We start from the raw sequence: 19212 nt of genomic DNA on the forward strand, positions 1-19212 counted from the left end.
TTCTCTAAAAATGTAAAAAGGTAACAATAATAATGGAATTGACTTAAGAAATGAAATATATGGTTCAATACTTTATAAGTACACTTAAAATATTGACCTTTTATCTGAGTCTAAATATTACCACTGAATATTTTAAACTGCATCCACTATTGTACTTTAATTTTTATAACATAAAGAATTAACAAATGTAAGTTGTCAGTCATTTTCTATTGAATTGTAAACACTGGAGATAAAATTCTAAATACTGTAAATTCTTATAAATAATCAAAGATAACAAAATATTCATCAGGTTTTAGAGAACCATAAACAGCTAAGTCAATATTTCTAAAATGAATATAGCTTAAAAATGTTTATTTCTAATGTTCAATTATAAAATCTTCAGGGTTTTTTTTATGGTATGCCATTATTTTTATGCCTAAGAATTATAAGATAACCATTGCATATGCGAATTATGTTACTCATAAAACATATGCTATAGTACAGATTTTAAACTGAAATCGTCTATGGAAGTTAATATTTGAATGCCATGGTATGATCAGCAATGCATATTTACTCACCTCTTCCCATCCGCTCCCAGTAATAAGTCGGAATCATTACAAACAAGTTGGTTTTGAATGGATTTAGCCATAGTATAACGGTAATGTATGCCATTCTTGTGATCATCTTTTTTTGAGGATTCAAAGGTTTGCTAAATTTGTTCCATTTTTCTTTGTTGTTGTTGGCCCCAAACTAAAACTTTCTAAGTCAAAAGGATATGAAAAAAAAAGCTGTTTTAGTTTAAATTTCCTACTATTTAATAGACATGGTTCTCCCTGTTAAACCTCTTTATCTGACAGAATTAATCAGTGCCCCTTTTTTCTGATTCTGTTCCTTCTGTTGTTATTTGTATCACATTGTATTGCACTTATTACTTATATATTTCTTTCCCCCCGAAACCCTAACAACACATAGATAGGGCTTTATTCATATTTATTTATGTTTCCAGACCCAGAGGCTAGGACCCTCTCTGGACCATAGTAGGATCTCAATAAATGTTTACTGATCAGAATTGCTTATCAGTACACTCACTGTAAGTGCTGCCCACGTTTATATTAGTGCTTGCTAAGACATGTCAAAGTATGTTAGACTTCTCAGTTAGGTTTCTATTTCCTAACCAGGGTTTGGCAAACTTTTCCTGTAAAGGGCCAGATAGAAATGTCGTAAGCTTTGTGGGCCCTTCCGGCTGTGTCCCAACCACTCAGCTCTGTTGTTGCAGCCTGGAAGGGGTGATATACAATACGGACATGTATGAGGATGGCTGGGTTCCAATAACTTTATTTACAGACACAGGCAGCAGGCTGGATTTGGCCCTGGCAATTCCTGCTCTAAATCATTGTTTTGAGGTGTGGAGGAAGAAGGAATAGAGATCACAGCCACGAATTGTAATAAGCACTACAGTTGAATTTTCTTACAAATGTTGGCAATGACAATTATGATGGCCCTAACATTTTTGAAATATCTCCCAATTTTTGTTCCCTAAGAACAAAGAGGAAACTAAGTGAGTTGTGTTTTTTTTTAATCTCTGTACTCTGAATACCACAAAGATTAAACTATGAGATTATAGTGGATAAGCAGGAGTAAGAGAATTAGAAGTGGTGAAAAGATGGGGAAATGAGAGGAAGAAGCACATAGAAGTAAGTGTCGCTGACAGCAAGACATACGTTGGTTCAAATCCTCCAGTGTGTGGGCTGTTAGGCAGCTTGAAAAAAAACTGCATTTTGCTTATTTCTTATGTAGGACAGGAGAGAAAGAACATCATAAAGCAGTAGTCCTCAAACATTTTTGCTCGCATACTTCCTAAAAGAATTTTGAAAAAATACATATCCCTTTACACATTTCTAAGTTGACATTTGAAATTTGTTACAATTAAGATGCAATTTTCGGCATATTATAAACAATGACATTTTAAAATAAAAGTGTCATATCACTCTTTTAATATATCCAATGGAATTTAATATCAGAGCAGATTTTAAACATTTTATTTTGAAATGATTTTAGGTTTACAGAAAAGGTACCGGAAGTTACCAGCAGAGAAATTTTGTACACCATTCACCCAGCTTACTCTAATGGTACATTTCACATAACCATAGTACAATCATCAAAACTAAGAAATTAATACTGGTATAATTCTATTAACTAAGTTGAATAATCTTTATCCTAATTTCAGAATTTCCATAATGTCCATTTTCTGTTCCAGGATTCAATCCAGGAGTCCACCAGGAGTATTTAGTTGTCATGGCTCCTATTCTCCTCCAATCTGTGACATTTCCTTAATCTTTTTTTTTATCTTTCATGTCCTGGCCACTTGAAATGGTTAATTATGTTGTATACTGTTACTCAATTTAGAATTTTCTGATGCTTTTTATTATTAAATTGAGATTTAGGGGTACATGATGCTGATATGGCTGATTACTGTATATGTTAACCTTGATCACTTGATTAAAGAGGTTTTTACACTATATAGTTTGTACTTTCCCATTGTAATTAGTGACTATCTTGGGGGAGATACTTTAAGACTATGCAAATTTCCTGTTTCTCCTCAAACGGTCACCCACTAATTTTAGAACCCACTGCAACAATTATTACCATTGTGTTTACCCAGTGGTGATTTTTGTTTCATTCCTTTTACGTTTATTGCTTGGAATTCTTCTGCGGAGAAGAACTGTTGCTTCTCCCCAATTTATTTATTCATTCACTCATTTATTTTTATCAATATGGATTTATACATATTTATTCTATGGGTTATAATCCAATATGATCTCTATTTAGTTGCTCAACTTGTTTCAACTTTGGCCATTGGAAGCTCCTTCAGTTTGGGTGCTGTCTTTTGGACATGGTCTCATCTTTTGGTGAACACTTTCTTATTTTCTGGCACCACAAGATATTCCATTTTCATCTTGTATTTTCTCTGCCCCAGAGCTGGAATCAGCCACTTCTCCAAGGAGCCCTACTTCCTTTGATTGGAGATACCAAAACAATTTGAATTCTATCATAATTTGTTTAAAATAGAAATATAAACAAAGAAGCTCTTTAGCAGTCAGACATTTTACTTTCTTTTTCTCTGTAGTCTTTTATTTCTATTACAATCTCCCCACAGTATTTTATCCTAATGTAATATTTTTACTCTTGAAAGTATTTTATTTATCACCTTGTCATATTTGCCTGCAGTAAAAAATATGTATATAAATTAAAATTACTTTTTAGAAAAGTTTCCCTGTGAACATAGACTCTGTTACACATTTTTCTACATTATGTTGTCATTTCAATTATTATTAGTATACAATTGATCAGAACAGCATAAATATTTTACAACAGTTAATAAATAATTAGTATACATCAAACCAAAATGTTATAGGTAATGCAGAGCTTAATGAAATGGATGTATCATAGAGAAATTAATATTAATTTAAAACTGTTAGAATGAGTCAGGAGTCACATGAACTCTATTCCCCCCCCCCCTTTTTTTTTGTAGCGGTATGTGCTGAGAAACTCTAGTAGAAGTTTCTGGTGCTCACTGTAGTCTGTTATCCTCTCCTTGAGTACATTGGGAGACCTCCCAGACTTCCTTACAGTTAGGTTGGACCATGTGACTAGTTCTGGCCAATGGCATGTAAGTGGTGGTGCCATGTATTGCTTCAGGAGCCAGGGACTTAAGAGTTTTCTACCCCTTTTGCCTGCCATAGTATCACCGGAAGCCCTAGGTTCCAGATGTAGGAACATGCAGCCTAGATCTATGAATTACTGCTTGAACATGAGTTGCCCCAGAGAGCCAATGGAACCATACACAGCAGGCTTTGCATGACCAAGACATTAACTTCTGAATTTTGTTTTAAACCTCTGACATTAGAGGGTTTGTTTGCTTCCACAGCATATCCCAACCTATCCTGAATAAATAGAAACTTTGTTCATATAAATAAATAGATGTGAATGAAAGGTGTGTTATAGCAATATAACCCCATTATTTGAATACCTTTCTCATATGTCCCAAAAATCAGTGATCCTACATCAAAAATTATTTTTCGTCATCTATCAACTGATAATTTGATTATGTTCTCCTTGATTTTTGCTTAAAACAAAGAACTGGAAACACTTGATTTATGAAAGAATTTGTTACCCAGTCATTAAAATTATTCACTTTGTCGGTTTCATAGAAGTAAAATTGAAAGTCTTCACTATGACTTTTCAAATGACTGTTAATTATGCCTGTTACTCTTTCACTTATAGGCACCTTATTTTACCTGATATACAAAGTAAGGGTGGGAAAAATGAAGTACTGTTAATTTCATGTACTTTTGTTAATACTATTTTTTTTCTATTAAAATGTCTTTATCTTAGTAAGTGCTTTAATCAGAACACTACAGTTGCAAATTTAGTTCATTCGATTAATGGAAAATCTTCATAAAACTTAATTGGTAAGGCCAATCCTCACTGTCAAACCCATGGGTCACAAAAGACAACATTCCAAAAAAGTCTGATTTCATTTTTCAATTCAATAAACATGCTAATGTTTCACTTAGAAATCTGAGACAGATAAAGCATAGAGCTTTGCCATGAGCTTTTCACCAGGATAAAGCTAAGACATCAGGTTCTTATCAATATCTACACTCTCCTTGTTTTCACGAGATTTTCTCTCCAGAAATACTTTCTTGGACAATAGTCAGGAGTTAGATGAAATAAAGTCTTAAACAAAGTGGTTATCACTCCTGCTGTTCCACTACAGATATTAATATTAATATTAATACACATTAACTTAAAATACCCCAACATAGAATTTGTAACTCATCACTGCATCCTTAACAGAAAATTGTATGAACACAGGGAAAGAAATGAGGCTCGACACTTTATAATTCCTTTATTAAAAGGAGCTTCACCGACATTATTGCTTTGAATTTTTTTCTTTGTTTGGTGCCATGGAGGATTTTCCCAAGGTAAAGCATCATGGTATGATTTAGAGTGAAATCCATGTCTTTTTTTTTTTTTTTTTTTAGGGTGGAGACAGGTATTTGTGCAAAGAGAGGTAGGAAGGAAGAACCAGTATGACAGCATGATCTCATGCAAGTTAATTCTAAGAAAGAGTATATATGAAGGTTAAAGATTCTGGGAACTGAGCTCTTTAAAAATACTCATACCCCTGTGTCCCTCGGAGATCTTTATGTACCTTTACGGTATGTGTCCTAAGTTTGAAGACTGTTCACTTAGAAAATGTATTTCAATAGCCCATGGAAGCTACATAATTAATGAAAGATAGATCTCAAGTTACCTTCTGTGAGGTAAAGGTAGGAGACCCATTGGAGGACTCAAAGGCCTTAGGAGATAGAGGTCCTAGTGTATAGGAAGAAACTGGACCTATGAAGGACTGAATAGAGCCCATGTCCTTCTCTAAACCCATGTTGCTGTGGATGAAAAATAAACATTTGCTGTGTTAAGCCACCAAGATTTTGAGATTCTTTGCTGCAGCAGTTAGCCTCCCCTGACTAACAGAGTAGCAGATGGTGCTGGATTGAGTCTTACAACTGCAGGGGCCTTGTGACCAAGAACTGCAGTGTCCAGGGAGGGAATTGAATGGCAGTTACAGCCATTCTCCAGGGATAAGGCAGTGGCAGGGAGAGCCAGGATGGGGCCAAATCAAAAGAATAGACTACAGTTGGCATCAACTACAGACATTATAACAGATGCCAGCAGAATTCCCAGGAGTGGGGACAGACAGCTACCTTCAGTGGACACCACAAATCACAGATCCACAGTCAGTTGTCATCTTCTTCCCCCAGAACTCAAGGGCACAACAGGTTCTTGTACATCCAACCACCATTTTGAGGAGGGAAAGGAAACTCCAAAAGACTGAATGTTTATCTAAAGAGACCATCTAATCCACCCTGGATACAGAGTAGAGCTTTCCAAAGAAGAAACATTTAAACAGTAAGAAGACTATTGGAGATGGAAGAGCCCAAGATGTCTTTAGTCAGGAAATGAAAGATTTTCCATTACCTGGAGTCATAAAAAACAATTTATTATTTTTTTGGGGGGAGGATACATTAATTGTATGTGAATGACTTTGTAATCCTGCTACTTTTTTCTTTTCATGTTGTAGCTATGAAGTCTACAGTTCAGGTTAAAAATAGATGTGGAAAAAAATGTTTCTTAGAGTGCACATATATGGATAAAACAGACTATTTCAGTACTTTCTATTTCTGAAATTTCAGTGATGCGAAGGATTGCATGATTTGTCCATAGGGGCAGACTCTCAGGAGATGTGGTTCAATACCAAATATCAAAGTACAGAGCACTGACAAGCAGTACAGTTTCTTTCTGCAAAACCACTTTACTAATAACATACTTTGTCAAATTGTTATGCGTGACTATTCCACTTCAATATACTTTGGAAGGATAATTGACTAGCGGTTTTTTACCAAGTCCACCGAGAAGAACAGAACTGTAACTCCACTTGACAGATTATTAAATTGAGCTTTTATATCATCTGGCTAGTTCAAGCCAATCATTCTTTTGAGTCATAAACATACAACTGTCACATAATATGTTTTAAAAAATAAAGTCCCAAGACTTAGAAGAAATTGTGGAAGTTGGTTGTTCCAGTGTGTAAACTACACAAGAGTAACAAAGGCCTGCTTTTGGGAGCTGTATTCACTGTTGCAGGCCCCCAGGACTTCATTTTTAAGGCATACTCTTCAAATTGTATTTCTAATGACGACGGTTTTCAACTTACAAATTTATTCATACCTTCTCCCGGAGCTCCACCTTGTGACTAGTGGCTACCGTTTTTGAGGCAGCTGGTTGTAATAATGCACTCTCAACAATGACGAGCTGCAATCTGGAAGGGCAGAGTGTGACAAGTTTCTCCTGGCTAACTGGGGACTAACAGGGAACACCCAGAAGGCATTCAACCCCCAAAGCAGCAGCCCATGACATATATCTGTGGAAAACGTCACACAGAAAATGAAATAAAATCCAGGGATCCAATCAGATGCAGAGAATGTGGGTACAGAGTCATGTACAAGAAAAGGACTAAAAGATACGTGGTTTTTTGATGCTCGTTGAAACACGGAATTCGGAGGAATATCTTTTATTTGATTTGCCGTTAATGCTGTTGTATAGATTTTGATCGGTATGCTTACCTTTATGAATACAACTATATGCACATGATTTCATTTTAAAAACCATGTTATGTTTAAGTATCTATTAATAGTTTATATAAAGAAATTATTTTTTGTTCAATTAACAAAAAACAAAAAACAAAAACCATACTCTCTAGGAAGGCCCTGCACATCCCCCAGCTTTTCTCTATCACAAGACCTGCCTTCATTTTCATAAACACCTGATATTTTCCACTCATGTATTTCTTTACTGGTTTACCATCAGTTTTCTTTCTTTAGAAAATAAGTGTCATGAAACAGGGATCTCATTGACTTGCTCACCCCAGTACCTCCAGTTTCTAGAATAATACTTGCTTTTTAATAGGAACTCAATAAACATTTATGTAATGAGTAAACTTTGAAATATTGATAATGAAGTCATTTTTCTTTATAAGAAATTAATGAAGGAAAATCAAATCTGATTTTAAATTTATGGACAGTATCATGCTTTTAATCATTATTTTACTTACTGCTATAACTAATCTAACACAAATGGAGATGGTTTCCCAAAACCATAGTTTCCTAAATAGAACACCTCAAATAAACTCATTTATACAGCAAAGAGGTATCTAGATTACTATTGGAGAGTAATTTATTTAGTACTTCTCAACATATCCTATAGTCTGGTTTTAAGGGTACTCTAATTCAGATCTTCAATTTTTCCCATTTAAATTCAAGTTACATTTTATATCTTTTGGTTGTTAAGAGTGTTATACGTTATTTTATAACTTTAGTTTTTAATAAAACCCATGAGTTTTAACAGTATTAAAACTCAATAAATTCCTTTAAGCTTATCTATAAGATATTTTTAACTATCAAACTTAGTTATCATGTAGTAGTTGAAGGTTTTGGTCCACGTCGTGTGGTTGCTATGAAAGTGTGCTGCCAACAAAGATCTTTACTATTTAAGGAAATTTTTTTCTCCTTTAGTTTGAGAGATCAGAACTCATAAAAATGAATTCACCATAAATATTAGTTTAGAGCCAAGAACCTGTGAGTTTTAAGCTTAGAAATCAGTATTTCCAAACCCTGCTGTTAAAACTGATTGAATTGAAAAGATCCATTAAAAATAAAGAAGAAACCTCTCAGAAGCCTTTTCCTTCTGCTATCACATATAAATGTAGGGTTTTATATTTTGATTTGCTTCTTCTCTTTCTCTTTTAATGGAATGAGTGTGGGTAAATGTCTCAATAGACACCAGCTTACTTTTAAAATTCCAAAAAAATTTTCGTAGAAACATAGTAATGCAAAAACTATTATTTACATTGGTTGGAGCGTTTTCAATAGGGAGTTTCTTTTAATAGTTCTTGTTTTCTGAATAGTGACCATTGTGTAATTTCCTCCTTTTAAGAATAGATCACAGTTGGGGAAATGGATAAATCAATACCCTTTTGATTTGGTTACAATTCAAAACTAGTAATCACTTTAAGAATAATTAAAATAGTGATACAATTCACATTATAATGGCATCTGGTCTGTAAAAGAAGATACAGAAGAGGCTCCCCTTGTAGTCTTCTTTACTCATCCTCATGCTTGTGGTATTCTCTGATTTCATTATTAGTGGTCATTCTTCTCAAGATCAGAAATGAGAATATTTTCTTCCAAATGTACTGTACTAAAGTTGGTTGTAGGATAGTAAGGATTGCCAAACCCTGCAAGTCTCCTGAAGATACCACTACTGTGCTTGTATATGCAGAAGGAAAGCATGGAAATTACCAGAATTACTATTAATGTCACTGCTACTGCAAGAGGTACAGTGCTGTGACTTGGTCCTGAAAGAAGATGAAAAAAAGGGAAAACTTCAATGACAGTGAAGTAAGATGGTTACTTTCTATTTTATTATTTCTAAGAAAAATCAAAATACTCTCTACTGTTCCAAACATACCTTTTTCTGGATGTTCCTTTATCACGTGAACATCTGAAATCAAATAAAAAAAAAGTGAGATGAAATTTTGCTTTTAATTCCACAAAATTATGTTATTATTTATAGCAGGACTCAGCAAACTATGACCCTTGGGTTAAATCTGGGCACATGTTTTAATAGATAATGTTTTATTGGAACTCAGCCACACTTATTCGTTTATGCATTGTCTGTGGCTGCTTTCATGCTACTATGGCAGCATGACAGAGACCACATGGCCCCCAGAGCCTAAAATATTTATATGTGGCCTTTATAAGAAAAATTCGCCAAACTCTAATTTACAGTAATCATTATTAGTGCCTACAAACTACATACACTGCTTTTTCTATCAAGCTGAAGAATTCCCATCTAGTCTCTGCAGTGTGTTGCAATAAAAATGTGAGTAAAATACAGCCCCTGCCTGCAAGGAACTCAGTCTTGTTGGAATCTGCTATGCAGTTCAGTTGTTCAGTTGTGTTAACCTCTGCCTTTATGCAAGAATTTTAAAATCAACATCTTCTTACTTTTGTGATCTGAAGAATCTTGCAAAAAAAAAATCCACTCCTAGGTATCTATCCAAAGAAACCTAAAACACTAATTCGAAAAAATATATGCACCCCTATGCTTACTGCAGCACTATTCACAATAGCCAACCTATGGAAACAACTGAAATGCCCATTGATAGTCAATTGGATAAAGAAAGTGTGGTACTTTTGTACAATAGAGTATTACTTGGCCATAAAGAAGAATGAAATCTTACCATTTGCAACAACATGGATGGACCTAAAGGATATTATGCTAAGTGAAATAAGTCAGACTGAGAAAGATAAATACCAGATGATCTCATTTATATGTGGAATCTAAAGAACAGATAAATGAGCAAACAAAACAGAAATAGATTCAGAGACATAGGGGAAATATTGAAGGTTGCTAAATGGGAGGAGGGTGAAGATGGGGAAGAAGGTGAAGGGATTAGAAAATACAAATTTGTAGTCACAATATAGTCATGGGGATATAAAATACAGTATGAGGACTATAATAAATAATGTCATAAAGATTATGTAGGGTGCCAAGTGGGCACTGGACTTATCAGGGGGATCACTTCATAGACTGTGTAGATGCCTGACCACTGCGCTGTACGCCTGAAGCTGAAGTTGAATAATATTGAATGTCAACTATAAATATATACAGAGCATGCCAAAAAAATGTATACACATTTAAGAAAGGAAAAAAACTGCATGAAAATTTTAATGCTCAATATATAGTCATGTTTGACTTCTATAATTACAAGAGGTGCTCAAAGCGGTTACCATCAGCGTCCAGACACTTCTGATTACAGAGAAGTACTGCTACATAGATAACATCTCTTAAAACGTGTATACATTTTTTGGCACCTTCTGTGGCACTCCACAGGATGTAAAGTACAGCATAGGAAATATAGTCAATGGAACTGTAACAGCTATATATGATGTCAGAGGGGTAGTAGATGGGGGGGCAGGTCACACTTTGTGAGGGATATAAATGTCTATTATGCTATTTTGTACACCTGAAACAAATAAAAAAGAATCTTGCAAAATGAATAATAGCTCCTCCTTTCAAAAAGTTAGAGGGTTTCTGTTTGAGGACTTTCTACATAAAAACGTTATGTCTTTCAAGTAGACGCTCTCAAAATGTGAACTCCGCGATTTGTGAGGTCCAGAGGAAGATGAATAAAGGGTTTGTGAGAGGAGGAAGTGCCTGGGTGTGCTACTCAGACCCATTCGCTCTTATAGACTCAAAAGAAACATCAATAGTGTTACCAATAGCAAAACTACATTTTTAAAAATCTTGATTGTGCAATTTAAAAATAATATTGTATAATTTTGCATAATATAATTGAAAACATGTACTATTGTGTGCATGAAGATACTTCTTTAAGAAAGACTGTTAAAAGAGTATTATTTTCAGGAGACAGGAGAAGCTGTAGAAGGAGCATGTAGTCAGAAAATTTGGAGTGTAATCCTTGATGTAGCCTCAGTTTGGACAAGTACTTTTCTCATCTGTAAAATGGGAATATTTTATCTGCTCCATTGCCTCGGAAAGTTGCTAAAGAGACATCCTATGCATTGTAGGTAGTTTTGAAGTCTTGTGCAGACGCGAAGTATTTCTGATTTGTTCTTGATACTTAAATGCTACTGATCACTTGGGCGTGTTACTTTTCACACAGAGTTGATACTCACACTATTGGGACTTTACACATTGGTGCCCATACCTACCAGTTTTTTCTTCTTCTTTCCAGTATTTAATCAGTCACCAAGGCCTGGTGATTCTCTTTTCCTATTTCTACCCTCCCTTTTTGTTCCCAGTTCTATGAGTCAAATTACACCGGCCTCCCTGTACATCTGGTTCAATGGGACTCCACTGTAAGTGTCCACAGAGCCCCTAGGGGGCACTGTCTCTTTCACCATGGAGTTCAGCCCTTTCTGCTTGAATTGGACTACATTACTGTCCAATTTGATTTCCATCACTACCTAACGTGAGCCCTTCACTCCAACCTAAGCTCATTCTCAGCTGCTGCTCTTGGTCATTTGTCCAATATGACTTCACGCCTCTATTCTCTTCATCTTTTGGGATTCCAAGGCTTCATCTCCTCTGTGAAGCCTTCTCCAGCAGCCCAGGCCACAACGATCCCTCCATCTTTATAATACTGGCTCCTAGATACTGTTGTGATGCTTAGGAACACCTCCCCACTGTAAATGATCCTTCTTAACATCCTATATCTGTTTTTGTTTGCAACGGACTAGAGTTTTCTGGCTTAGATTCTAAAATTATTATCGTTTTTTTATCACCACAAATGATGTAGATCAATATGAAGTTAAAATATGACTTTTATAACACATTGTGGCTTGTAACAGAGAATCACATCTACTTATTCACAAGGACACCGAGGCCTAGATTATATTTCTTGGGACCAAAGGTGAACCTTAAAAATTCTGAGTAGCAATTGCCAGAATGAGTGTTGCTGTTGTACATTTCCAGCTCTATTTGCTTGAGGTAAACTGCTGTCTTACAACCCTTAGGTTAACAGCTAGAAAGTCATAGTGTTTGAGTTGATTTATAATGATTTTTTTCCTCATATCACAGAAAGAAGGAGCTGAAATGGTCTCTGATTTGTTTGATGTAGAACAAGATGATAACGTTAGAATCAATCTGAATATTCCCTGAACACTTGCATTTTAAAACCTTTAAATGTTAAAGGAGTGGGTCAACATATTAGTCAAGGCAGTATCAAAATGAATCATTAACCTCTGACTTCACCCACCTGCCTCCATTTTACATATAACCCCTTTTTTTTCTTGACACGGGGATAACTGCCACACTCCTTTGGGGATCCTCAGGGCAATGCATAGATGGGGTTTAATGGGGTCCATCTTTGGCTTCTGGATTCCCCAGTTGGACTGGTCTGTGGGAGTTCCATCAAACCACTTTATGGTTTTATCTGTGGAAAAATGACCAATTTATAAATTATGTGCACGGTTATCAAACATACTAAGACTGGAATGAACCATAAAAAGCAGCCCCTAAATTTAATGAGACTCTCTCCTTATCTGATGCTTTCAACTCAGTAAGTACAGTTCTGAATGCAACATCAAAAGGTAGGTGTTAGTAAAGTTGCCGTGTGCACAACTCTTTATTTATTTTAGATATATGTTCTAATTTAGTTCACTTAGGCTAACACGTTTCTCAGTGTTAAGTTTGAATTTTGAAATATTTCACATGGTTATAAGCAATTTAAAGAGATCATTTAATAAGCAAAACTAATCAACATACAGACAAATCCTTTGAAGTCCCAAAGTCTATATCATTACATTATAGTCCCTTTGAAGTCTGTATCATTACAAAATGGCTCACTTTCTAAAAGAATTTTACAGTGAATTTCTTTAAATAGCAAGCCAGTGGTATACCAAAGGTTGGAGGCCATGGGAGGAACCATCCATGTGTAGGCAATAAAGGGGTGCTTTGTTGGAAAAGTATTGAAAACCAACAATAAATCTCACTAAAAGTCAGTCGGCTTTTTAAAATGTGCTAGAAATTCTAAACAATGTCAGTTTTTTGAAATACACCTCCTTGCCAGGGTGGACCCACACTCCACCTTTGTACACCACTATAACAAGCTGTCCATACCAATTCAAATAATTGTCTGTACAAGTACTTTCAAGAGTCATCACTTCCATACTCTTCCAGGGAAGTACTTTACAAGTACTTCCATGGTATTCTTTGGAAATAATTCTATTGGTATTCTATTATTGTAGCCAATAATTCTAATAGTATAATTTATAACTGAAACCTTTCCATAACTATTATGCTTTTATAACATTTAGGAACTGGGAATATTTTCAAGTAAATACGGTTTTGGTGTCTATGACTAAGTCTGTGAATATAGTTCCAGACAAGCATCTTCATGAAGATAAACTTGATGTGTTTTTGTTTTCATTATGGGTATGCTGGGTTTATTTCCTAGGAAAAGAGAGTCTGGAGAAAAGGGTTAGTTAGCAGTGTTGTCTTTGGAAGACATGACTTTACGACTCGTGCTATTTTTTCAGAGGAAATGTATCCAAGGAGAGTTTTCTGGTTTGTAGATGCCACTTTCATCAGCTTTGACCACTGTGTATTTATTTCCACCCTCTCTTCTTCTCTACCCAAATCACTTACTGTCATCATCAAACTGAGCATTCAACCAAACCGTCTGGACAGAAGAACCAAAAGCAAAAAGCTCTTCTAGGAGAAATGAATTTTCAGCCTCATCCTTGATTGTTAAAAGATTAGATCCTATAAAAGTGACAAATAGCAAATGAACAAGTATTTGTATTTACATTTAAATACAATTAAAAAAAATGTCTCTCACACCATAATTTGTAAAGCTCAGGGTTTGAAAAGTGAAAATTTTCATTGTACATAGGTGATTTTTTATTAAAAATGTTATAGGAAAACCACATTGATTAAAAGATACAAGCTTGTACTTAAGAAGTCAAAGCATAGCAGATTAACTTTAGGGAACATTAAAAATTCACAATTCAAATGCATTCAAAAGAAACACTTTTTTTTTTTTGAGAAAGTACAGTCATCTGAGATATCATCTTAGGTTTTCAAATTCTGTGCTAGACACTGAGTTTCATATGTTTGCCATCCCCCCAAATAAGCAAACTTAATAGTATTTATTTTTTAAATTGTTTTTGTTGCTCCAAACGTCACTAAATAATCAAGCAAATGAAAAAAAAAAAGCAACACGCTGTTTACTGAAATATCAAGAAATAGCACATCAAAAGCATTTTACCATCACAAAGGAATTACCTTCCTTTTTGCAAAATTCATGAGCAGCCTCGAAAGTCATACTGTCTAGGACTGTAGAAAAACTGTAGCAATTCCTTTTGAATTTTATCCAGGGAATAGATGTTTCTGAGCACAGCTCTGGGTATCCAAATGGTCTTATTTCTATGAACAAATCAGTTATGATTTCAGTGTGGTGACTGGGTTTAGATAAACATTACATTACATTTTATGAAAGACCAGCATAAATACATGTAATAAAATTTTCACAGTAATCTGAAAAGTGGGTTTAATATACATGATTACAAAACTGGTACTGGCTTATAGCATTGGTGGTAGAAATAATCTTCACCTACACATCGCAGGGTATATTAATGCAAAGCTTTATAGGCTTGGTTTGGGTGCTGCTTGGGTGAGGGCGGCTGACTTTCATGTTTACAGTTAGTATCCTAAAGGTTGGAAAAACTGGGGGAAATCATTCATAGAAATACTGGCAGCTGAATGAAGCTGGCGAAAGGAAATTCCAAATGTACGAAATTGTCCCATGCAGTGCTACATATTACAGATTTTTTTAAACAAATCCTTACCTGCGAATCAAACTATTAAGGAAAATAATGCATTTAATAAAGTATTATTCATATAACATAAAACATAACATAAACATAACATCATACAACACAACACATAACTAAGGGATATTTGGGGTGGACTTTGCTTCAGAGGGCAAGCATGACAGTTGGGACACATCCACGCTGAGATCCTAGATGTGTGGCAGGGCACACAAAACCTAAGCGCCCTACACTTTGGTTTCTTTATCTGCAAAAGGGAGCTTACATCTTTCTTAGAATTTGAGAAATGTAAATGTGCTAGTGCTGGATGCTTCTTAAGCAGTCAATAAACACAGTGCTATTGAAAAGGTAAGACTTACACTGTTTTAGAAGCCGAATTAGTTTTTCCAAAGGTGCCAAAAAATGTGTATACATTTTAAGAAAGGCAAAAACTGTATTAAAATTGTAATATTCAATATATACCAATAACAAAAGATGAATACAAGTCATGTGTATACATTTTTTGGCACCCCCAGTATATGGCTATCGTTTAGATTTTTGTCTTGACTATTTTGATCTGAATCTACATAATGTGCATACTATTTGACTTATAACATCCAGAATGTAAGAAATAAGTGCACTTTTACTGAACAAGAGATTCAAAAAGAGACCAGCTAGTGTTAAGGAACTCAGTATGTACACCGCAATCAAGGAAAGGGGATCTGGTATAATGGGATACATATCACCTCCAAAAGGAAGGAAACTTGGCTTCTACTCCTGGGGCTGTTGATGGACTTCTCTGATATCTTCAAGGAGCTATTTAATGCTCTGAGTTTGTTTCATCTTTAAAATAAAGTTCACCTGGTGGGCCAGGTGGCCTTTAAGTACAATGAGATGTTATTATCATTACTAACATATAAATATATATGTAATATAGTTATAAATATTATTATCGTGATTATTATGACTCTAGAATCATACTAGTCCCTGACTTAAACATACATCTTCAGTCTGGCATTCAAGGTCACCCACACACACTCCTAACCCAAGTTTCTAGCCTAATTTCCTACCTCTCGTTTTCCCATAACCTACGATGCAGGAAAATCTCAACCCGAGCTCTGCTTTGCGTGCCCAGTCCTTTCTTCCTCCCATGTCTTTGCCCATCCTTTTCTGCTCACAATGCCTCTGCAGGCCCCATCGGTGCCCCATTTACATCTCAGCCATGCTTCAAAACCAAGTTCCACAGTCATGTCCTTCAAGAAGTCTTTCTACATCTCCGCAAGTGGATATGATGTCTCACTATGCCCACAGTTGCTACTGCTCATATGGTTTGTTAGCCCTGCCTTGTTTAACAGTTATTTGTTAGTATATCACCTACCAGACCAGAGGCTTCTTGAGGAACAGTACTCCTTACTACTCTTCCTCATAGCACCTGCTTAGCACAGTGCCTTGCATAGAAATATGCACAGTACATATTTCTTGAATGGAATAGAATTGAACCTACCAGGAGGGACATGACAAATAGCTCCTTGCAGAAATGACTCGCAGGCTGTGCTACTCCAGCGCCCATTGGTGTCAGCAAAAACACAGTTACCAAGGAAGGAGGACTCCTCATCTTTCCAAAAAGTGAAGGAGGATTTGGTGCCATCTGACCAGTCAAAATTAAGATCATTCTGTGAAGGGAAATCGAGCCATCATTTCCTGGCCAAGGATGGCACTGCTGGTGGCATCACCGTGCTGTCTGAGCACCACTTGTTTCACACATAGATTTATATTTCCACATCTTACATTTCTATTTCAGGGGATCTAGAAATCTCTGCCACAAGCAGTATCTTTTTTAGTTTTTTGGGAATACTTGGCTCCCTGCCACCATAATTTCCCAGCAAGCAATCAGAGTGAAGTTGGATCAATAACTTGTTTTTTACACCAAAACAAATTTCAGATTGATCAAAGATTCCAACATAAAATTGAACACATAAAAGTGCTAAAGAAAACTTGGCTAAATATTTTATACTCTTAGCGTGGGGAAAAAGCTTTCCAAGTTTGATACAAAATCCAGAGGCCATAAAGGAAAAATTGACTACGTGAGTTGAATTATTGGGTAGTACAAAGATATAGTAAACAACCGTGAAATACTATCCTTTCACCTATCCCGCTGGCAAGGATTAAAATTTTGTCATAGTTTTGGCAAGGATGTGAAAAAACTAGATGGTATCAAGACTGCTGTTGGCATATACATTGGTGCAAACTTTCGGAGGGCAATACGGCACTAGTTGTTAGAAACGTAAAGTGTGCTTAGCAACTTCCCTTCTGGGAACTCATCCTACTTGCACAAGGATATTTGTTATGCACTGTTTGTCATTGAAAACTGGGAAGAACCCAAATGTCCATTCACAGGAGACTGGTTTAATAAGTTGTGGTATATCCTTATATGTGTTAGATTTTTATGTGCTGACATAGAAAGCTGTTCAAGGTATATTCAATAAAAAAGCAAGTTGAAGGACAGCTTATATAGTACAAGCTGATGTGTATTTAAAAAACAATATACATATTCCTCCATTTTATTTGTACATATGTGCCTATACAGAAAATTTCTAAGTGCCACACAAAGAAACTGTTTATAGTGATTGACACTAGGGAATAGAACTAGGGGTCTGAATAGACTAGATTTACTTTTCACTAATTTGAGTGTGTAATACTTTTATTAAAGAAAACTAAAAAATAACCTTACTCTCCAAACCACATCTCTGGAGGAGGAAAATAACCTATATGTTAAATTTCCAGGGGTACTGAATTAATTAATAATGCCATTTCTTAAGCAGGAAGCACGATTCATTTTTCTTGGGGGATTTCGTAAATGCAACAAATTACCCAAATGCAGGTGCTTGAATTTAGGATGTGTCCCAGTGCATGCATGAGGCAATATCGTGAAATTTCTCAGAAATTTCCAGAGAATCTTTGAAGGGCATTCATTTCCAGAAATTAGGCAAATAGATATTTACTCTAAAAAGGTGAACTCCTTTATGTTGTAGTCACAGGCTGCTCCTAAGGTCGGTCAGTAGTTATCGCATTAACCAACTACTGAAATGTTACATTTACTGTTCTTTCAGGGAATTGTTTTCTGTGCCAATGTCAGTGCTGTGTCACTGAGATGTGAAACTGAATTATGTCAGGTCTATCCGAGGGATGTCAGAGTACCTACATCGGCAGTGAACAGTCCGATCCAGTGGGCACGCCCTAGCCGGTGGAGCATAACAGTGAGAAAGGACTGGTGATATTGATCTGTAATGCTGACCAGTTCGGCTCCGTGCGTCAGGCAGGTTTTTATTGCTGTGTACCAAGTCATGTTTGCACTAATTATTTTGTAAGTTCTGTTTCCATACTGTAAGGTATTAGGGATTGGATACAGATCGGATGTATTTATACCGTGTCCAGAAGTATCTAGAACAAGAACAACAACAAAAATCATTTGCAGCATTTGGATGAGAAAGGGGGAGGCAAGGCTTATCAGCATGGGAACCTGTTCCCATGATCCACGGTGCTGTTAACCTCAGCGTTTTTCTTCCCGGGGTTTCGTTATTTAAAAATGAGGAGACTACCTGAAAGCGTAGATGATGCTAACAAATGAAGACACCTAGGAAATTTAATGAATGAGTTTCTTTAAAGCTTGCATGGAATATTTCTAGAAGGTTTCCCATTTTTGACCATCCCTTGTCAAATGGACCACTTGGTGGAACTGATTCTATGTCCTTATGTAGGTTTCATTCTGCTAGCTACACTGGGCCTACCACGGGCTACTCTGGCAGAACGTAATACTTACTAAGAGAATATTAACATCTATCATGTAGTCCTATACTGCACTGCAAATATAATTTCACAAGTGCATATTCTCAAATATAATACTTCATTAAACTTTTGAGACTGCATGATAGCTACCATCATGTTTAGTGTTTACATGTGTAAGTGCTATAAACGAAGTTTAAAAATTAATAAATGACTAGCAATACACACAAGTTCTTATAAACAGTTCTTTTAATGTCACCTGTCAGAGTCAAGATTTAAGAATTAAAAGGCAAGGCTTTCCCAAGGGTGATCACTGGTGCTTTCTTGTTTGTGAGTAGCTGTGATCATGTAAAAACCAAGCCTGTGTTTTGCATACAGATGTTTTCTCTTTAATATGTATGCTTGCCTTTTTGTTCTGTATTACAGTACTACTAGCATAGGCTAAATTTTGAAAACTTACAACACAAAAATCAGGCAAGACTTTCTG

General features: G+C 35.7%; 1 protein-coding gene across 1 annotated transcript in view; it reads right to left on the reverse strand.

The window, feature by feature from the left end:
* Positions 1–6025: 6025 nt before the first annotated feature.
* The window catches only part of PLA2R1 (phospholipase A2 receptor 1), a 100594-nt gene continuing 87407 nt past the window's right edge, over positions 6026–19212 (reverse strand). The window contains exons 24-30 of the mRNA XM_081051918.1: positions 18145–18383; positions 16447–16615; positions 14419–14559; positions 13780–13896; positions 12389–12565; positions 9073–9105; positions 6026–8959 (exon numbers count right to left, since the gene is read on the reverse strand). Coding sequence (XP_080908044.1) covers positions 8745–8959; positions 9073–9105; positions 12389–12565; positions 13780–13896; positions 14419–14559; positions 16447–16615; positions 18145–18383 — 1091 coding nt within the window. The 3' untranslated portion in view covers positions 6026–8744. The remainder of the gene's footprint in view (positions 8960–9072; positions 9106–12388; positions 12566–13779; positions 13897–14418; positions 14560–16446; positions 16616–18144; positions 18384–19212) is intronic.

The sequence above is a fragment of the Rhinolophus hipposideros genome, assembly GCF_964194185.1.
Source record: "Rhinolophus hipposideros genome assembly, chromosome: 6".
Lineage (NCBI taxonomy): Eukaryota > Metazoa > Chordata > Mammalia > Chiroptera > Rhinolophidae > Rhinolophus > Rhinolophus hipposideros.